The 17306-nt window shown below is 39.1% G+C and overlaps 2 protein-coding genes across 2 annotated transcripts in view; both read right to left on the bottom strand.

The window, feature by feature from the left end:
- LOC129454938 (interferon-inducible GTPase 5-like) overlaps positions 1–17306 on the bottom strand; it is a 197576-nt gene that overhangs the window by 128662 nt on the left and 51608 nt on the right. The gene's annotated exons all lie outside the window — the stretch shown is intronic.
- Positions 1052–16370, bottom strand: LOC129455988 (interferon-inducible GTPase 5). Its single transcript, XM_073858437.1, has 3 exons — positions 16280–16370; positions 10761–11328; positions 1052–1852 (listed from the first exon to the last, which is right to left on the bottom strand). Exons 2-3 carry the CDS (start codon positions 11326–11328, stop codon positions 1227–1229), a joined length of 1194 nt encoding a protein of 397 aa, XP_073714538.1. The 5' UTR covers positions 16280–16370; the 3' UTR covers positions 1052–1226.

Raw genomic sequence — 17306 nt, 5'->3', positions numbered from 1 at the left:
CACAGTCACGTGCGAAGACCTTCTGCAATTCTCTTCGCTTACCTTTCATCAAGGAGCGGAGCAATATATCCATTACCCGAAATGCGTGTCAGCCAGAATGCATGTAAGGGACGCAGCCTATGTCCGTTAAACGTGCGATACTCTACGGTGACGCTTCAGTATCACAAAGTGAAGAGAAAGAATGGGAGGATATGCCTTAAAGATGGTTGTTATATAGCGGCGAAAGCCATGCCTCTATATGTCATCATGGCAGGCATTGGCCAGTACACTTGCAATGTTCTATAAAAAAGCTTCAGAAAATCGGAAGAGAGGAGGACCTCCCATAGCATCAGCTACTGACATAATGTCGAGAGACTGATCTCGAAAGGGAAAGTTCCACAGCAGAGCAGTTGAACACTTTACAACAGTAAAGAAATATCTTCTTGTCTGAGTAAAACGTTGTCTCTTTACGAAAGAAACACTAGTATGTCTATAACGGCTCATATTTTATTAATTTGTGCAGGGCCAGCTTAGCTATCCATAGACGGGATCTGGCGAGACATACATAAACATGTTAACCAAATAATAAAATTTGGTAATAAAACCAAACAGAAAAAATGAAACAATATTTTTCTTCAAACATATTTTTATTGAATTTTATGTATGCAAAGCCGAGAAAAAAAAGAAAATGAATATATTACACAATTAAATAAGAGGGAGTACACAAGAGCAATACACAAATAATACAGACAAGCAGGCAAATTGTTAAAGCCAACTTTACATCTAGAAGGCCAGATATCCGTATAATGGCAAGCTTTCATAAAATGTAATTTTTCATTCATTAATAGTGAATTTTTCAATCAACAATAGTAAATAAATATAAAGCTTTTGTTACAAATAGTATGTACTATTTATTTGAAAGGGGGTGCCCTTTTTCAGTACATGCCCGTCAAAAAGTCTGTTCATGGCCCTGGATAACAGAACAAAGATTAATTGTTCTGTTGGGGCAGTTGGGTCATTTTAACCCGGCAGTTTGTTCTGTCCAATAGTGAACCAGCCCTGGGTTAAAAACAACCCAGCATTTTTTAGAGTGTTAATTATAACAGAAAGATATACACATAAAATAGTAATGCTTGCTAATTTTATTCATTCATTCTGCACAAATGCTCATGTATACCAACATTATAAATTCTGGTATTTTTTATCTGGTGCTGTTATTTATGTCAAGCTGTCTAATTCTAATGCAATTACACTTCAGACTTCAAAGAAGCCATTATCACCTTCCTGGCATCTTCTGCTATATCATCCAGAGCTCTTTTGAGCATATTTGAGACAGTCAAATAAGACAGTCCCCCTGCGACAACAGACCCTACAATGGGTATGAGGCTCACAATGAACTCCACAGCATCTTCTGATATAAATAGAGATGCAGCACGCAGCAAGGTTAATACTGAACTCTGGTTTATGTTTTGTAGAGGTGACTTCATCAGACTCTTCAGCTCCTCTACCGTCTTCCCAGATCTTTCACAGAGCTTCTGCAGGGATGGATCATCCAGACCAAAGGCACTGTAGTATTTTCTTAACTCATCTTTTATGATGGCTACATCTACTGAGATCAAAATGCCAGGTAGAGGAATCACAGCCATACAAGCAGATAGGAAGGCAACTTTGGGAATGTTTTCTTCTAGAGCTTTCTTCTTTCTCTCATTAATCTCAAGTGTGATATTTGGCAAAGCCAACATCAGTACATGTCTCTTATGCTGTGGAAGCTCTTTCTCCATCCTCTCCTGCAGCAGATTTAAATCATACTTGCCCATCTCCCAGCCAGACATCAAGAAGACAACAGGATCCTCTATACCGAGCTTTTGTAGCCCTATATCAAAGAAGGCATCATGAATAATAATTATAAATTGAATATTTGATGTATATTATGTTATATTACATATCACTTTGGTAAAAAATATGAAATTATTAAATGTCCTTGAAACCTGCTTATGGCATTTGTTTATAATTATATACAGTAATATAAGGCCATGTTTACATTAATGCATTTATGTTTTAAAACGCATTTCTTTTGCCAAGTTTACGCTTTTAATCCAGACTACTCCAGTGTTTTAGATCCTCATAGACATAGTCGTTCCTAAATGCTGCAGACCCTGTTTTAGTTTGAGAACTCGTGTTGCATTGCAGTGTAGATGAACGTAGACAGTCTTATGTAAACGAACAGCTGATTTTAACGTGACAGTGCAGCATTTTCAAAGTGAAAGTGATTTTATTTAGTTAAATAGAGGTTTGCAACAAAGATTTTTCCCAAAATAGTGAACAAAGTGCAACCAACTATTATAAATGCTACATCAGATTGTTTTAAACATGTATTCTTAAAGAGAACATGTCTGTTTATGTATGCTTGAGTATTGTTGTGTTTAAATATTGTTGTGATGTTGTTTAAGTTTTGTTTCAGTTTAATTCGCTTATTACGAAAGACAGATGGTAATTTATAAAAGCACTATTCGGATCGGATAAGTTTTCCAGACAACGTTTGAGTTTCAGTGTGTCCCCCACGACGTCTGTGATTTTATTTACCGGTTCGGATGGGACTAAAATTCACTGGCTTTTCCGTAGATGGTAGTGTCTGTTTTGTGCGATTGGGCATTGCAGAAGATCACGTGCACTGGATACGCATGCTTGTTATGCTTGATATTTTGCTTTATATGTAAAATTATTAGAGAACATGTAACTAATGAATTTAATTTTAGCAAATCAAATTAACTATATAAATCCTCCTAAAGTAGCCTATGTGTTTTATATAACTGGCTGCTTATAATAAACCCAAAGAAATTAAGAAATCATGATTAATAACAATTTATTATCTTTATTAATTAACATTACCATTCTGGAGTGGAACAAAATAAGATTGAGATTTTTACCTTATACTGATTTTACAGTGGCCAGTCTTAACAGTATTTGATCTTAGGCTTGTTTTGATTTAATTATTTCATTCCGCCGAATGAAAAAAACATCCATGTCTGAATCAGGCTTGTGCACAATTCAGAATTGTATTGAGAATGACTCCTTAATTGCAATTCAATTCTTGAATTTGAATTGATGTTAAAAACAGGATCTAGAATTACAATTCGAATTTGAATTAAAGGAAGCAGAATTGCAATTCAATAGAAATTCAAATAAATTCATAAACATATACAGTAAGTGAAGTGTTAAAAATGAAGCTTTCAGTATTATATGTCAGATATGATTGCATTACATATTCTATAAATTATATTAGTTTGAACTACAGATTATATTAACAGGAAATGTTTTCCCCCAGCAATTAATGTTAAAAACTCTAGTCACATAACAAATATGTAAAAATGTAATTTAAATTTTATGGAACACGATGGAACATGATTTCATTTCCCAGAATGCTTTACTTTAACCAAGTATTTAAAATGGTTGCCAAACTATTTTCCAAAGTAACTTTCCTAACACTGAATGTTTGTGAGATTCTTTCTGTTGTGTGATTGTGGAATTTCTTTGAATTGCCATGAATTTAATTCCACTTCCGCTCATTCGAATTCCAATTCAAATTCAACTTCCTGTAGGGCGGAGTCAATTCAATTCAAATTCCAATTCATGAATTGAATGGAGGCCTGTGCACAAGCCTGGTCTGAATGAATGAAACTCTGGTGCATCCCAATTCAGGGGCTGCGGCCTACCAAGGCCATATTTGAAGGCCAATGATGTCAACGTGCTGCGACGGAAGCTGTCCCAATTCAAAGGCTCCTTCACATGCAAGCCTCCAAAAGTGGCCTTTTCCCCCCTGAAACCAAGCATCCATATATGTATCCTTCTGTCATGACTCTGTTCTGTGTTCCCCTGTGTATGTCTCTTATTTTGAAGTCTTGTCCATGTCTGCCATGTTTTGTAGTTCTTTGTAGTTCTTTTGTTTCATTGGTCTGCGTGCTGATTGTTCCCCTAGGTGTTTCCCATTACCCAGTGTATTTAAGCCCAGTGTGTACATTGTCTGGTTTCGGTGATTGTTAAAGGACAAGTTTGGTATTTTACACTTAAAGCCCTGTTTTCAGATTGTTTATGATGAAATAGAACGGTTTTGACTGATATTTGGACATATGATGCTGGCCCGAGAATTTTCAGGTGCTTGTTCTATCACCTCGCACCTCTACAATGGGTGTATAGGTGCACTGGAACAATCCTTCCTAAAATGCATTAAACTTTCGTTTACAAAGACGTGAAACTCACCGAGTGGTCAGGGGTGTTCACTGATATGCTCACACAAAAATCGCTGCAAAAGATGCTTTCAGTCAAAACTGTTCTATTTAATCCTAAACGATCTGAAAACAGGGCTTTAAGTGTAAAATACCGAATTTGTCCTTTTAACGTAATGTTTCATGTAATGCCCTGTTCGGGTCTGCCTGTTCTGGTTTATGTTATCTACCTGTATGGGATTACCTTTTATTAAATACTGCACTTTGATCCTCTGACTGCTTGCTTAAGCAACATCATTACAGAATCACCGACCACAAAGGATCCAGCAGTTACTTTCACCACCCCATGCCACACCATGGATCCAGCAGCATTTTGGTCTCTGGCCATGAGACGACTTATGCTCCGCCAGGGCTGCCGTTCCTGACGATCACACCCAGGATTTCTTGGACCTTGCTCAACTCACACATTATCCAGATAAGTCTTTAATAGTACCACAAACCACTCAAATTTCTCAATATGATCCTCAGGGAGGTTTTGAGAACTGTGTGGCGTTAGCCCTGCCGTTGAGTGGGTTTCCTTTCACCGTAGGTGAGGTTGACGAGGACACCTCTCCTAAACATTTTGGGGGGGCAGTAGACATCAGGCTCTGTGGGATGGAGAGCCAGACCAGCCATGGACACCTGTATGCACTACGGTTACCCTGTCCTGTCCTTAGTTTGCCCGCTACAGAGCACCTTTACAAGATGACCGCCGCACACGAGCCCCTTTACAAGATGGCCGCCGCACCCGAGCCCCTTTACCAGATGGCCGCCGCACCCGAGCCCCTTTACAAGATGGCCGCCGTACCTGAGCCCCTTTACAAGATGGCCGCTGCACCTGAGCCCCTTTACAAGATGGCCGCCGCAGCCAAGCCCCTTTACAAGATGGCCGCGTCACCCGAGCCACTTTACAGGATGGCCACCTCACCCGAGCCACTTTACAAAATGCCCGCCTCACCCGAGCCACTTTACAAGATGGCCGCCTCTCCAGTTCATGCTAGGACCCAGAGGTTGATGTCTAGTCTAGAGGATACCCATATGGTATCTGTATGGATGGCAGGGATCCCAAGTTCGGTTGTGTCCAGTTCCATGGTCTCTAGGGTGCCTAGAGGTATGTCCTTTGACTTCTGTGCTTCCTGTATTTGCTATGGCTCTTTGGTGTGTGTGGTCTGCTTTCTGTTCATCTGTTTCACAAGATGTCTCTCAACCCCATTAACCCGAGTCATCTGAGTTGGTCCCAAAGTCTGAACCTGAGTCTTCTGAACGTCCTGTCACACCTGAGAGGTCCGAACATGAGTCTCCTACACCTCCTGTCATGGCCGTAAGGTTTGAACCTGAGTCCTCTACACTCTTTGTTTCGACTGAAGGGTCTAAATTCGAGTCCCCTGAGCTTCCTGTCTCGACCAAGTTAGCTGAACCTAAGTTTCCTGAATTTCCTGACCATAAGGCCTGTTTCTGAGGTTCCCTGGGTTTTCTATAAAGGTCAAGATGGTTAGTCCTCAGTTTCCTGTATCTTGTAGGTCAGCTAACATGGTCACTCCCAAGCCCCATAAACTCTCTTCCCTTGCCAAAATGGCTGTGAACGACTCTCAAAGTCTCTTTGTCCTGCCCAAGATGGTCGATTCCGAACTCCATGAACTTTCTGTCCCGTCCAAAATGGCTGCTCCCTGAACTCTCTGCCTGTCCCAAGATGGCCATGCCCGTGCTCCATGAAATCTCTGCCCTATCTAACCTAATAATGCTTAAGCAACATCATTTCACCTTCACAGCCTTGGCTATCCCAAGATTTAATGCATGCCTGTGACGTCTGGGTATTTTGAAAAAAACATTCAGAACTGTAATTCAATAAAAGTGTATATTTTACAAATTAAAGGTCATTGTCACTGTTTTACTGTTATAAATGATGTTTTAGTTACGTGGATTAATATTATTGCTGCAATATTGTGCGTGTTACCTTTTTTTAAAAAACAAATATGGATCCAGACATTATATATTATAAATGATGTTTTAGTTTGCTGTATGTAACAAAGTATGACACATTGATGCAGATTAAACTATTCAACATACTGTTGGAAGTTTAATCTGCATCAGTGTGTCATATTTTCTAAAATAAAGTCTGGCTCTGTTATTTATTTTTAAAAGTCTGATAGGTTTTCATGAAGGACCAAGGGAAAGAAGCAACTAAAATGGGTATCACGGCGATACAACTCGCCGTGAAAGACGAGGTGGATATAATTAGCGGCAGTTGCCTTTTTGGAAGCCCGGAATCCTGGCTACTGAATAAGAAGGGACATATGGCTCCGATGTTTTTCAAGCCAACGTAAGTTAATGGGTATGAATATGGATGAAGTTCACCTAACTTACAAATGGTAAGAGATAGTCTGACTGTATGACTTATTAAATAACTCTATTAATGACTACAATGTCGTGATATGAATCAAATGTTGTAAATATAGGTCTCGATATACGTTTGCTAACTCAGACTTATGGTGCCTTTACATGCTATGGAAAGATGATAATTGGTATTTACCAGTGTGTTGTGTTCAAGTGCTTTTGTTGTCGTACTTTATGAAAATGCATTCATGTGAGTAAATTGCTTGACCGCTTATTAGTAGAAGGCTCCTATTGACTGTTAGGTAGCATCTGCCACACCATAACGTTTTTTTTTAAACTATGTCTTCCAGCGTGCGTGCAGTTGAGTTTTGTTGACAACAAATAAGCATCGCTTAACATACATCACACACTCCGTTTTTCTGATTGGTTGTAGGTCTATCCAATTGAGAGCAGGGGAAAATTTTGTCCTGTTTCTTTGGAAAAACGCCCCATAATCACAGTGGAATGGAGTGGTGGATTTTGGGTATGACAATGACAGGCTACTGTAGGGAATGTGGAGGTGTCGTCACGCCGTGTTGCATTATGGTGTAGTCTGCCATATTTTCAGGATCGTGTCCTATCCCGCTGTATTTGAGTTCATGTGTTGGAGGTTGTGTTTGGATTTTCTCTCGAGATTTTAATAAACGTCGATATGTTTGGTCAGTACTGCTCGATCAAGAACTGCCACAGCAAGTCACACGATCGTTCAGGGAGGAAACTGAACAATGGAATAAGTTTTTCCAGGGAAGTCCGTGGAGGACTTGTTTGTTTTAATAACAAAACAGAAGTGCCACCTTACATGTGTTGATTCATTGCACAGAATACAACGGAGAAAAAAAATTATAAAATGTAAGATACATCACATGGGTATTAATACATTGTCAATAAATAGCATTTGTCTTTTAGCTGGTTTGCCAAACCGTCATAAAACTCCAAAAGAAGATGTGCCGTCTTACTGTGCTTTCACACCGCCACCGGCAAGAGCATCAATAAAAGCTGTGGCTGCCCTACTATCGACGCTATAGAAAAGGTGTAGGGGACGCTCTGACGCTCGAATGCATTCTCTGGAATCCTCTCAAGCGGAGGTTTCCGCCTTCCGATTGGTTGCCGCCGAATGGTTCAGCCTTCCTATTGGTTGTCGCTGACCCGCGTCATAGCTCATTACCATAAAGTTGTGGTGATTTCAACTTTCCTTGATGCTCACGCCGTACATGACGTGCCGCTGCCCGACCGAGCTCGCTGCCGGCTATTATTGAAAATGAATGACACACGCACAATTAAATGGCATAACAGTCGCCGGTGCCTCTAAACATGGCGCCCACGTCACAATAATGCAACACTGCATGACGTACCTTCACATTCCCTATACTGGCTTTTCAGAAACGATCCTCATCCATACTTTACACGACCATAAACACAAAACATGGCCGTTCACACACACTGGGGATGCGCATAAAAGTTTAAAATAACTTATTACACTAATAATAACTTACCTCTTGTGTGCTGCTACATCATGCTCTGAATGCGCATGCAAATTAAATTTCTGGGCAGTATAGGCTGGTTTTTGAAAAGACAGTGATATACTTGATAATATGATTTTGTTCATCGTTAAAACAACAACAATGATATTATCACAAACTATAATACTGCAATTTTTGGCATTTTCTTAAAGGAATAGTCTATCCTTTTTCCATATTAAACTATGTTATTACCTTAACTAAGAAGAGTTGATACATGCCTCTATCATCTTAGTGCGTGCACGTAAGTGCTGTGGCGCGCGGTGACACTTTGATAGCACTTAGCTTAGCCCCATTCATTCAATGGTACCAAACAGAGATAAAGTTAGAAGTGACCAAACACATCAACATTTTTCTTATTTAAGATGAGTAGTTATACGAGCAAGTATGGTGGCACAAAATAAAACGTAGCGCTTTTCTAAGCGGATTTAAAAGAGGAACTATATTGTATGGCGGAATAGCACTTTTGGGAGTACTTCGACTCGCCTGGAAAATCCGCTCACTTCTCACTCTCATAATGAGAGGGAGAGTGTTACTGCGCCGAGCCACATCGCTTACTTGCACGCACTAAGATGATAGAGGTATGTATCAACTCTTCTTAGTTAAGGTAATAACCAGGGTGCGATTTGCCGGGGGGGGATGTGTGGGATTTCCTCCTTTCTGGTCAATGCATCCCTGCCTCTGCTCAATAATTTTTATCCCCGGTGGGGATAAATTTATCCCCCCCTCAAAGTGATCAGTGCTACTACACTAGTCGCGAGACGGATCACAAAACTTATCACGGATCCGCGGTTTGATTAAAGTAAATTCTATTTTAAAATGCGCTACTTTGGCTGGCTCTGATACAGCTGCCGCGCAGCCTCTCTGTATGAACCACTTTGAAGACTTGCTCAATGTCCCGCCCACGGCGCTATCTGATTGGTTACACACCCGGTTACACCTCACGAGTAATAGCCTATCAACACTTGCGAGATGGTGGTGGAGCTGTGTGTCGAAACGAAGGAAGGCAGCATATTCAGCAGCATATTATTCAGCATATTAATAAAGCGGGAATAAACATCACAATCTGATTATCTGTTTATGATGACAAGCAGAGTTAGTGTCCCAGTCCCACCACTGAGAATGGCCGAAGTTACGCATATATAAACGCCAATGAGGCGTTTAGCGAGGCGCGGGCGCGACCAGTTCGTGACAAACACATAATACATCTGTCTTTTCTATCATTTCACTGTAGCTCAGCAGCGCAATGTAAAGTTAACGTTATTACTTTAAAAGCAGCATTAAAACTGTTTCTACTGTAATGGTTTAACTTTGCAATCAATACATTGTTCATATTTATTATGTTTAAAAGGGCAATCAGTAGGATCTACCCCCATCTAGTGGTGGAATTGTATTTTCCATTCAAACGAACAGTGCTTACTAGCTCCTCCCCTTTCCAAATGCGTGTTTCAACTACGGTAGCCGTTATGTAATCGCTGATCTCCTTGTCCGTTGCAGCTGGTTCACTTGTTCTGAATGAAAACGCGTTGTGGAAGCGCGTTGGTAGGCTAGTGCTTTTTGTCCCTCTCTGTTATTATAGTTTATCAATACGGCGGAACGATATGGATGCCTCGTTGGACTTACCCGTTCAATGTAAGTGAAGAGAAGAAATTCTAAAATTCTCCAAATTTCTCTCTCATGCTTCTCATAACCACTGAAAACAGTCAAAAACAACAACAACCAAAAGTCAAATTATTATGGATGGAAGTTAAAAGTGGTGGGTACAAAATGACTCATGACGAAATATGGTGGGTACACGAACCCACCGTCACCGAAATCGACGCCTATGAAAACATCCCCCCTCTGTTTTTTTTTTCACAAACTGCACCCTGGAAATAACATAGTTTAATATGGAAAAAGGATAGACTATTCCTTTAAGGACGTGGAAGCATGTTGCAGTGGTTTGTTTTGCATATTCACAAAACTTAACAACAAAACATAGATTACATTTAAGAAAGAAATTGAAAGAAACTAAATTTGTTTTAAAGTAGCAAAAAAAAAAACGTATTAAGTGTTGAAAATTATGTCTGACATTCCTGTCATAATGGCCTTCGATTCATTCGACTCTGTTTATAAGGATCGAAAACACTGGAGTCTGGGTGACAAGCAAAAAAGTAGCAAAAGTAAAGCATTTTAAAATGTGGCCTAAGCGCCAAGTGTGCCTAGAATGTGTTTTAGCTCAAAATATCCCAAAGATTATTTGGTAATCATTTAGCATGCCCTAAAATGACCATATTTGGGTGGGAGCAAAAAAGTGCTGTTTTCATGTGTATACCTTTAAATGTGCTAACAAAATCATTTAGAAAAGCTTTTGGGTCAAATTAACCAGTCAGTCAGTGGCTGTGGGCATGGCTTTATCAGTGTGATGTCACAATAACAAGAGAATCAGAACATAATTTCTAATGAGAATGCTTTAGTTTAATGGGGATTAAAAAGAGGGAGGGTTATTGTGTTCAGACACTGGCAACACACATGTCCGAACACCTTGTAAAAGTGGATTTTGCATAATATGGGCCTTTTTAGAAATAATGGATATGATTGGATTTTCTTTTTCTGTCAAAATGTTATGTAATCAATTGCATGAACAAACCATTTTCACAATCCACTCGGATGGTATCCAGCGTCTTTTTCAGGTCAAAGTTCTTTTTCCTCTTTTCAGCATTAATGCTACAGTCAATCTTGGAACGAACAAAGTAAAACTTCTTCCCCATTCTCATGATCTCTTTGGCCAGCTGGGTGTGACATTCTTTGAATCGATCTGAAGCAATGATGATGAAAAAATCATAGCGGTCAAACTGAACCTGTCGAAGGTACTCGCTAGCTTTAAAGTTTGGTGTTCCTATTCCAGGGAGATCCCACACTTTTACATTTTTGTATTTTGGGTGAAGGTAAACCTCGGGAACCATGGTGGTCTCCACTACACCCGTAACGGCGGCGCCCTCATCTTCATCCCCTAAGCTTCTGAAAGCATTGACAAAGGTGGACTTTCCAGATCCAGACTCCCCTGTCACACCAACATTAAGCTCCACAAGATCTTGCTGTTTCAGGTAATCTTTGATCGTGTTTATCGCTGATGGAAGATCCTGATTAGATATGGATTCCCTAAGTCCCTCTAGGTCCTCCTGAGTTATTATACAATCGTCTTCAAATGTGGCCATCTGAAAAAAATATGTGAATTCTCATTTATATCTATGCTTATTCCGACTGAATTGGCAGATAAACTATTGAAATAGCTTATATGATGTTGGTACAGTGCACTCTTAAAAAAAGTTGCTTTAAAAGAATCTTTGCAAGAATTGTTCATTTATATGGTCCCAGTGGTCGGCCAGCAATAATATCTGGCCTGCCAGCAACACTCTTAGAAAGGATGTGTTAATTTTTTACACATCATTGTGCGGTAAGCTTTTAACACATTATGTGTAATTTTAACACATTATGTGTCATTTTGTGTTGATTTTGTGTTCAAGTATAACACATGTTGTGTTAAAAGTAACACAAAATGTGTTGTTTCAATAATAACACAGAGATGGGTGGATTCCAGGACGACGCAGTTAGTGTGTTGTCCCAGAATCAACACTGTGTTGTTTTTAACACATTCGTTCTAAGAGTGAACCAGATTATTTTTTATAGTGGCTGATAGTGGCTGGTTCTGAAATAGATCATACAGAGAAGTCTGCTGACTGCTAGCTCTCACGTGATTTTCTGGTTCTTGTGGCATTTTTTTTTTTTAGATGAATTGAGAGCTTTTAATTTTAAAAGTTTGAAAGACTTGCCAACCCCTGGCCTATACACTCTAAGAAAGGATGTGTTAATTTTTAACACATTGTTTTGTGTTATCCTGTTTAACACATTGTGTCATTTTGTGTTGATTTGGTGTTCAAATAAATTAAAGGGAAAACACAGGATGTGATCCAAAAATAACACAGAGATATGTCTAGTTAAATGTTGTCCTTAACTAGACACAACATGTATTGTTTTAACACATTAGTTTTATGAGTGTACAACCTTTTCACTACACTGTTATTTTTTTTAAGAGGCCCCTTTTAAGGTGCTTTAATGTATTGTTCTAGGACATTTTAGACATTTATGTTTCAGAAACAGTTATTTGTAGTGGAAAAATCTTTAGAGTAAAAAGGTAAGAAAGAAATGTTTTTTTAAAGGCTACCCCAAAAAAAAAAAAATTCTGTCATCATATACTCACCCTCATGTTGTTCTAAACCTGTATGAGTTTCTTTATTTGGATCAACATAAATAAATGATGGTATAAGCACACAGTTGACAGTTCTTATTGACTTCCATAGTAAGATAAAATACCATAATTTAATATTATCTTCTTTTATGTTCAACCAAATAAAAAACTCAAAGGTTTAGAACAATTTTCATTTTTGGGTGAACACCTTAATTGAGAACCAAAAATTATTTTTCTAGCATTGCTGTGGAGAAACGTTTGAACTTTTAGGGCCCTATTTTAACGATTTAAACGCATTGTCTAAAGCAACCCAGTCTCACCCCATGGCGTCAATATTTGACGACACTTGACCATGCGAGGGTATACCTTTCGCGTCATTTTTTGACGAACTGGGGACTTCAATACTATTACGTCCGTTGCATTCTCTTTCCTATTTTCTTACCATTTTTCCGTCGGTTTAGGGTTAGATTTACATAATGACATCCCTACCCAAACCTAACTCTAACCCCAACGCCAGGTGATAACTGTTTAATTTCGCGTACACTGTTTAATTTTGCGTAATCTAACCCTAAACCGACGCGAAAATGGTAAGAAAATAGGAAAGAGAATGCAACGGACGTAATAGTATTGAAGTCCCCAGTTCGTCAAAAAATGACGCGAAAGGTATACCCTCCGCGTCAACATATTGACGCATGGTCAAGTGTCGTCAAATATTGACGCCATGGGGTGAGACTGTGTAGCAACTCTAAGGGCCCTATCTTGCACCCAGCGCAATTGACTTCGTCAGTGACGCATGTATCATTTCGTATTTTGCACTGGCGCACAGCGGGTTTTTACCTCCACAGACACACGTCGGCAAACTAGGGAATGAACTTGCGCTCCCTGGGCGGTTCAGCGCAAAAAAGGAGGCGTGCTCCGGCGCAAACCATCTCTTATGCTATTTTGCAGTTTCAAAAAACAATTGCGCTACTAACCAAAAAAAACTAGTCTAAAGTCAGTGGCGCGTTGCGCGTGGTTCATTATGCTATTTTAAGGGCGCATGCTTGACCATAATGTATAGCGTGCACAACGCGCATTGCTTATCTAATCTACACAGATGCAACAGTTACTTTTGCAAATCATAAATTGTTACAATTAAAAATATAAGATAAGGGAAATCATTAAATCATAAATTGTTACAATAAAAAATATTAATACATGAGATAAGGGAAATCATTTTGGTGAGCATTGTGGTGATAGTTTTTATTTATTTTGTGTGGCAGCCAGGGGCGTAGCACATGATCCCGGGCCCTATGCGTAGGCAGTCCTGATGGGCCCCCCGTTTTAGTTTTCTAATCACTACATAAACAAACTGTATGATAACCAAGCAAGACTTGATTCAGTCACATTTTATTTTGCTGAATGAACAAGACATTAAATTTTTACATTACTTAGAACATTTATTTGTATTATGCGTTATTACTTTGAGGCATAAATTAAATCTTAAATATGCCATTTTAGTTTTGTACATTAACAAAAAGCTCCATTCATAATAAAAGACAAACAAAACTTGTCACTAATTATTTTTATTTGGAGACAAAAGGCAAAACGAAACAAATGCTATTGCTTACATGCTATAGCTTCCTCAAATGTATAGTTTATACTAACACCAGTCGCTCAACTAACATAAACAAAATGCGCATGCAGATGGACTAAACCATTTGGCGCATTAGCAAGGGGTGGGACTGTGAGACTTTAGATTTTTTAGGTTTTTTTTGTACAAAATGTAGTCAGTCAAACAATTATTCAGCCAGTATACACCCACTTTACATTTTATCATTCATTATGAAATTTAATTAGCAAATTAAAATATTCAGGTAAATTAAAATATATTCCAGACTTTTCAAGGGCCCTCTCTTTCCTTGGGGCCCTGGTAATCAGTACTGGTTTTACCCCCAGTCCGACGCCCCTGGTGGCAGCGTTAAACAATTATCATGCAAATAACGATTAAAAAATATTCATAAGTATGTTGAGAGGCTGAATTACGAAAAGTTTATCTAAATAATAATAAAAATTTTTTCATAAGAAACCTTAATGTATATGAACTTGATTTGTAAGTGTACTTTGGGGTTGGACCTTGCTTGCGTTTCTTGTGTCCGATTTCAAAGCCCCCAAACCCTTTCAGCGGTGAGGGTGGACGCAGCGATGTCCTCCTGTGTGCCCGGCGTGCCCGATTTATGCTGGCAAGCTTGGGATCCCCCCGTCTCCTGACATCATTGTAGTGCTTGGTGCAGCTGATGAGACAATTGGGGCAATTTCCTCTCACGCCTGTTTAACCAATGCTGATTTGGGAGTTTTTCTCCCATCCCAATACAAAACAACTTCTCTGTCTTTGACTGCTCTTACAAGAACGTGGGTCTCCTCGGCTGTGAACCGCTCCTGGCGTGCGCCTGTCAAATCCGTCATAATAATAGCAACCCGCCATGGAACTTGCGGTCTTGCGTTTAAAGGGAATGTTGGATAGCGTTCTGATTGGTTTATTTGACGTTACGCCCAAACCACACCTATGAATAATGAACCTACTTCAGACCAACCCCTTATTGATTTGCGCCTGGCGCAAGACTTATTTCTCCCGCCGGGAAAATAGCAACAGCGCCCAAGATCCACCCACAAAGTCACTTGCGCTTTGCGCTTCGGACTTGCGTTTCAGATCGTTAAAATAAGGCCCTAAAGCGCACAGTGCAACGTCTTAATGGGCATGTCCGAATCCACTTTTGCTAATTTAACAACGGGAAAAATGGTTTGTGCGCCGAGCGCATGGTCGAAAAGGGTTGGTCCTATTGTAATGGGAGTATTTTGGGCGTATTGTGCAATAAACCAATGAGAGTCTCAGCTCTCATCCCCTTTAAAAGCAAGTTGCGCTGGCGCTATGTCTAATCCCTATTTAGATGACGGACTTTGTAAACTGAAAATCTAAGCGGAGGAAGAAGATCCCCAGTTTAAGATTAATGATAAAATAATTGTGTTGTTTTTCACATGTATTGAAATTGTTGTGTTTTTATTAAAACCTTTAAAACCCGTTTTCTTTTAGTCATGGAAGTAAAAAAGCAGGCTTGTAATTGCTTTAAATGCTATATCATCACAAAAATTATTTACAAGTATGTAAGATAAGGTTTGTACTCTAAAAATACTTTATTTGTAACAAACAGGAGATAAAGAATTTACAAACGGCTCTCCTCACGTTTCAGCACTTTGGCAGCGTTTTTTTTAGCAAAGAGTTTTTTTATTACTTAAAAATGTTTCTCATCTCACCATATCCACAGGTACAGAGTCATCATATACAATGAATCCGTGAGGTAGCATTAAAAACATTTAAAAACAGATGCATTTGTTTAAAGCAAAACATTTACTTACTTACCAGGCTACAGGTGAAGCAGCTCTTTGCACCTTTTAACGTCTAATAGTCCTCATTTATGTCCAAGAGACTCAATAATAATCTTTTACATTCAATCCTTTAATTTTTCATATTTAAAAGCATTTTTGTGTTGCTGCGCATTCATGTACTTTGTGATAAGCAAACCTGCGTTGTCGTCCCGTTATTAGGCGCGTATTAATGCGCTCTTTAAATAACAAAAAACATATTGCGCCATTGACTTTAGACTTTAGACCAGGTTTTTGTTGGCCAATGGCGTAGTCTATTTTAGTTGCCTCAAAATAGCAACGCGCCAACAATGCGCCTGAACAAACCTCGTTTTCAGACCAGGACGCCCTTGGGCGCAAAAGGGGGCGCAAATGCATTTGCTATTTAAACAACGCGGCGCTAAACGTGAAAGTTAGGGTGGAAACTAGCGAGAGACACTTCCGTCGCGCATTGCGCTGCATTTAAGCTCTATTTTTAAGAGTGCATAATAGCTGCAAAGGTTAACATATGGGTTCCTTACCTTTATGTTTGAGATCAAATTATGACAATTATTAGTCAGAGAAAAAAGCAAGAAGAGTAACCTTAACTTAATTTTCTTCAGGAAATTCCCTGCACCCTGTTGAAGAGTTTTAAGTAAAATGAAACTTTACAATGTGTTAACAAAATTTCCCATAGATGTAAGTCATGTAGTTAAAGGGTGATTTCACGGACAGGAATTAGCTTAAACCAGGAATAGGCCTTAGTTTCATTAGGAAATATAACTAGTTTTAACAAACATGCCTTACTAAAACATTACTTGTGTGGATTTTAAAGCAAAACAAAGGGCACTGATGTATTTTAAGATATGGCAGTACAAGTTGTTTTCAGTTTGGACAGCTCTTACATCCCTCTCCGGGAAATTGCCCTTTAGAGTATAAATAATTTATAATTTCCCATAATCTTACCACCTTATTACACCAAACTTAACATATTGTTCCCGTACGTATACTGTAGAGGGACTTTGTTGTTACAAATAGGTACGCTGTAAATTATGTTTAATTACACAATAGCCTTCATTGCGGGTGGTAATCTAAAGCGTTACCATGTTTTACTCTGTTCTAGCATGCACATGAGGCGAGCATACAGCTTGGTTCAAAATTCAATATATCTACAATCAGTGAAGTTTAAAATGATTTAAATAAAGATGTATATTTCTTACCGAGGAAGTGATACAGCATAGTGCGATGTGTGCGCTGCGGAGAGAAAAACTTACCAGACTTTAAACTAAACAGGATGGGATCCACCCCGGTCATAACACACTTTTACTTTCATTTGCTATATATAAATCACAATAGTAACAAGAGTCAGAGGCAAATAAACCTTAGAATTCGCATAATAAAAGCAACCACCTTACATTTGTATGGCCTTGCTGGACCTGTTATTCAACCATCCAACCATCAGCTTTTTTGCTCATGTGGAGCAATAAAATGCTCCTTGGGAATTGTCTCAAAGGGCACTGTATGATGTTGTTCCACAGGCCCAAGTTTGAGTAAACTCAAATGGAAAAA

Source organism: Misgurnus anguillicaudatus, chromosome 20 (assembly GCF_027580225.2).
Source record: "Misgurnus anguillicaudatus chromosome 20, ASM2758022v2, whole genome shotgun sequence".
NCBI lineage: Eukaryota > Metazoa > Chordata > Actinopteri > Cypriniformes > Cobitidae > Misgurnus > Misgurnus anguillicaudatus.
The sequence above is the reverse complement of the archived record's forward strand: the minus strand, read 5'-3'. Positions and strand labels throughout refer to the sequence as shown.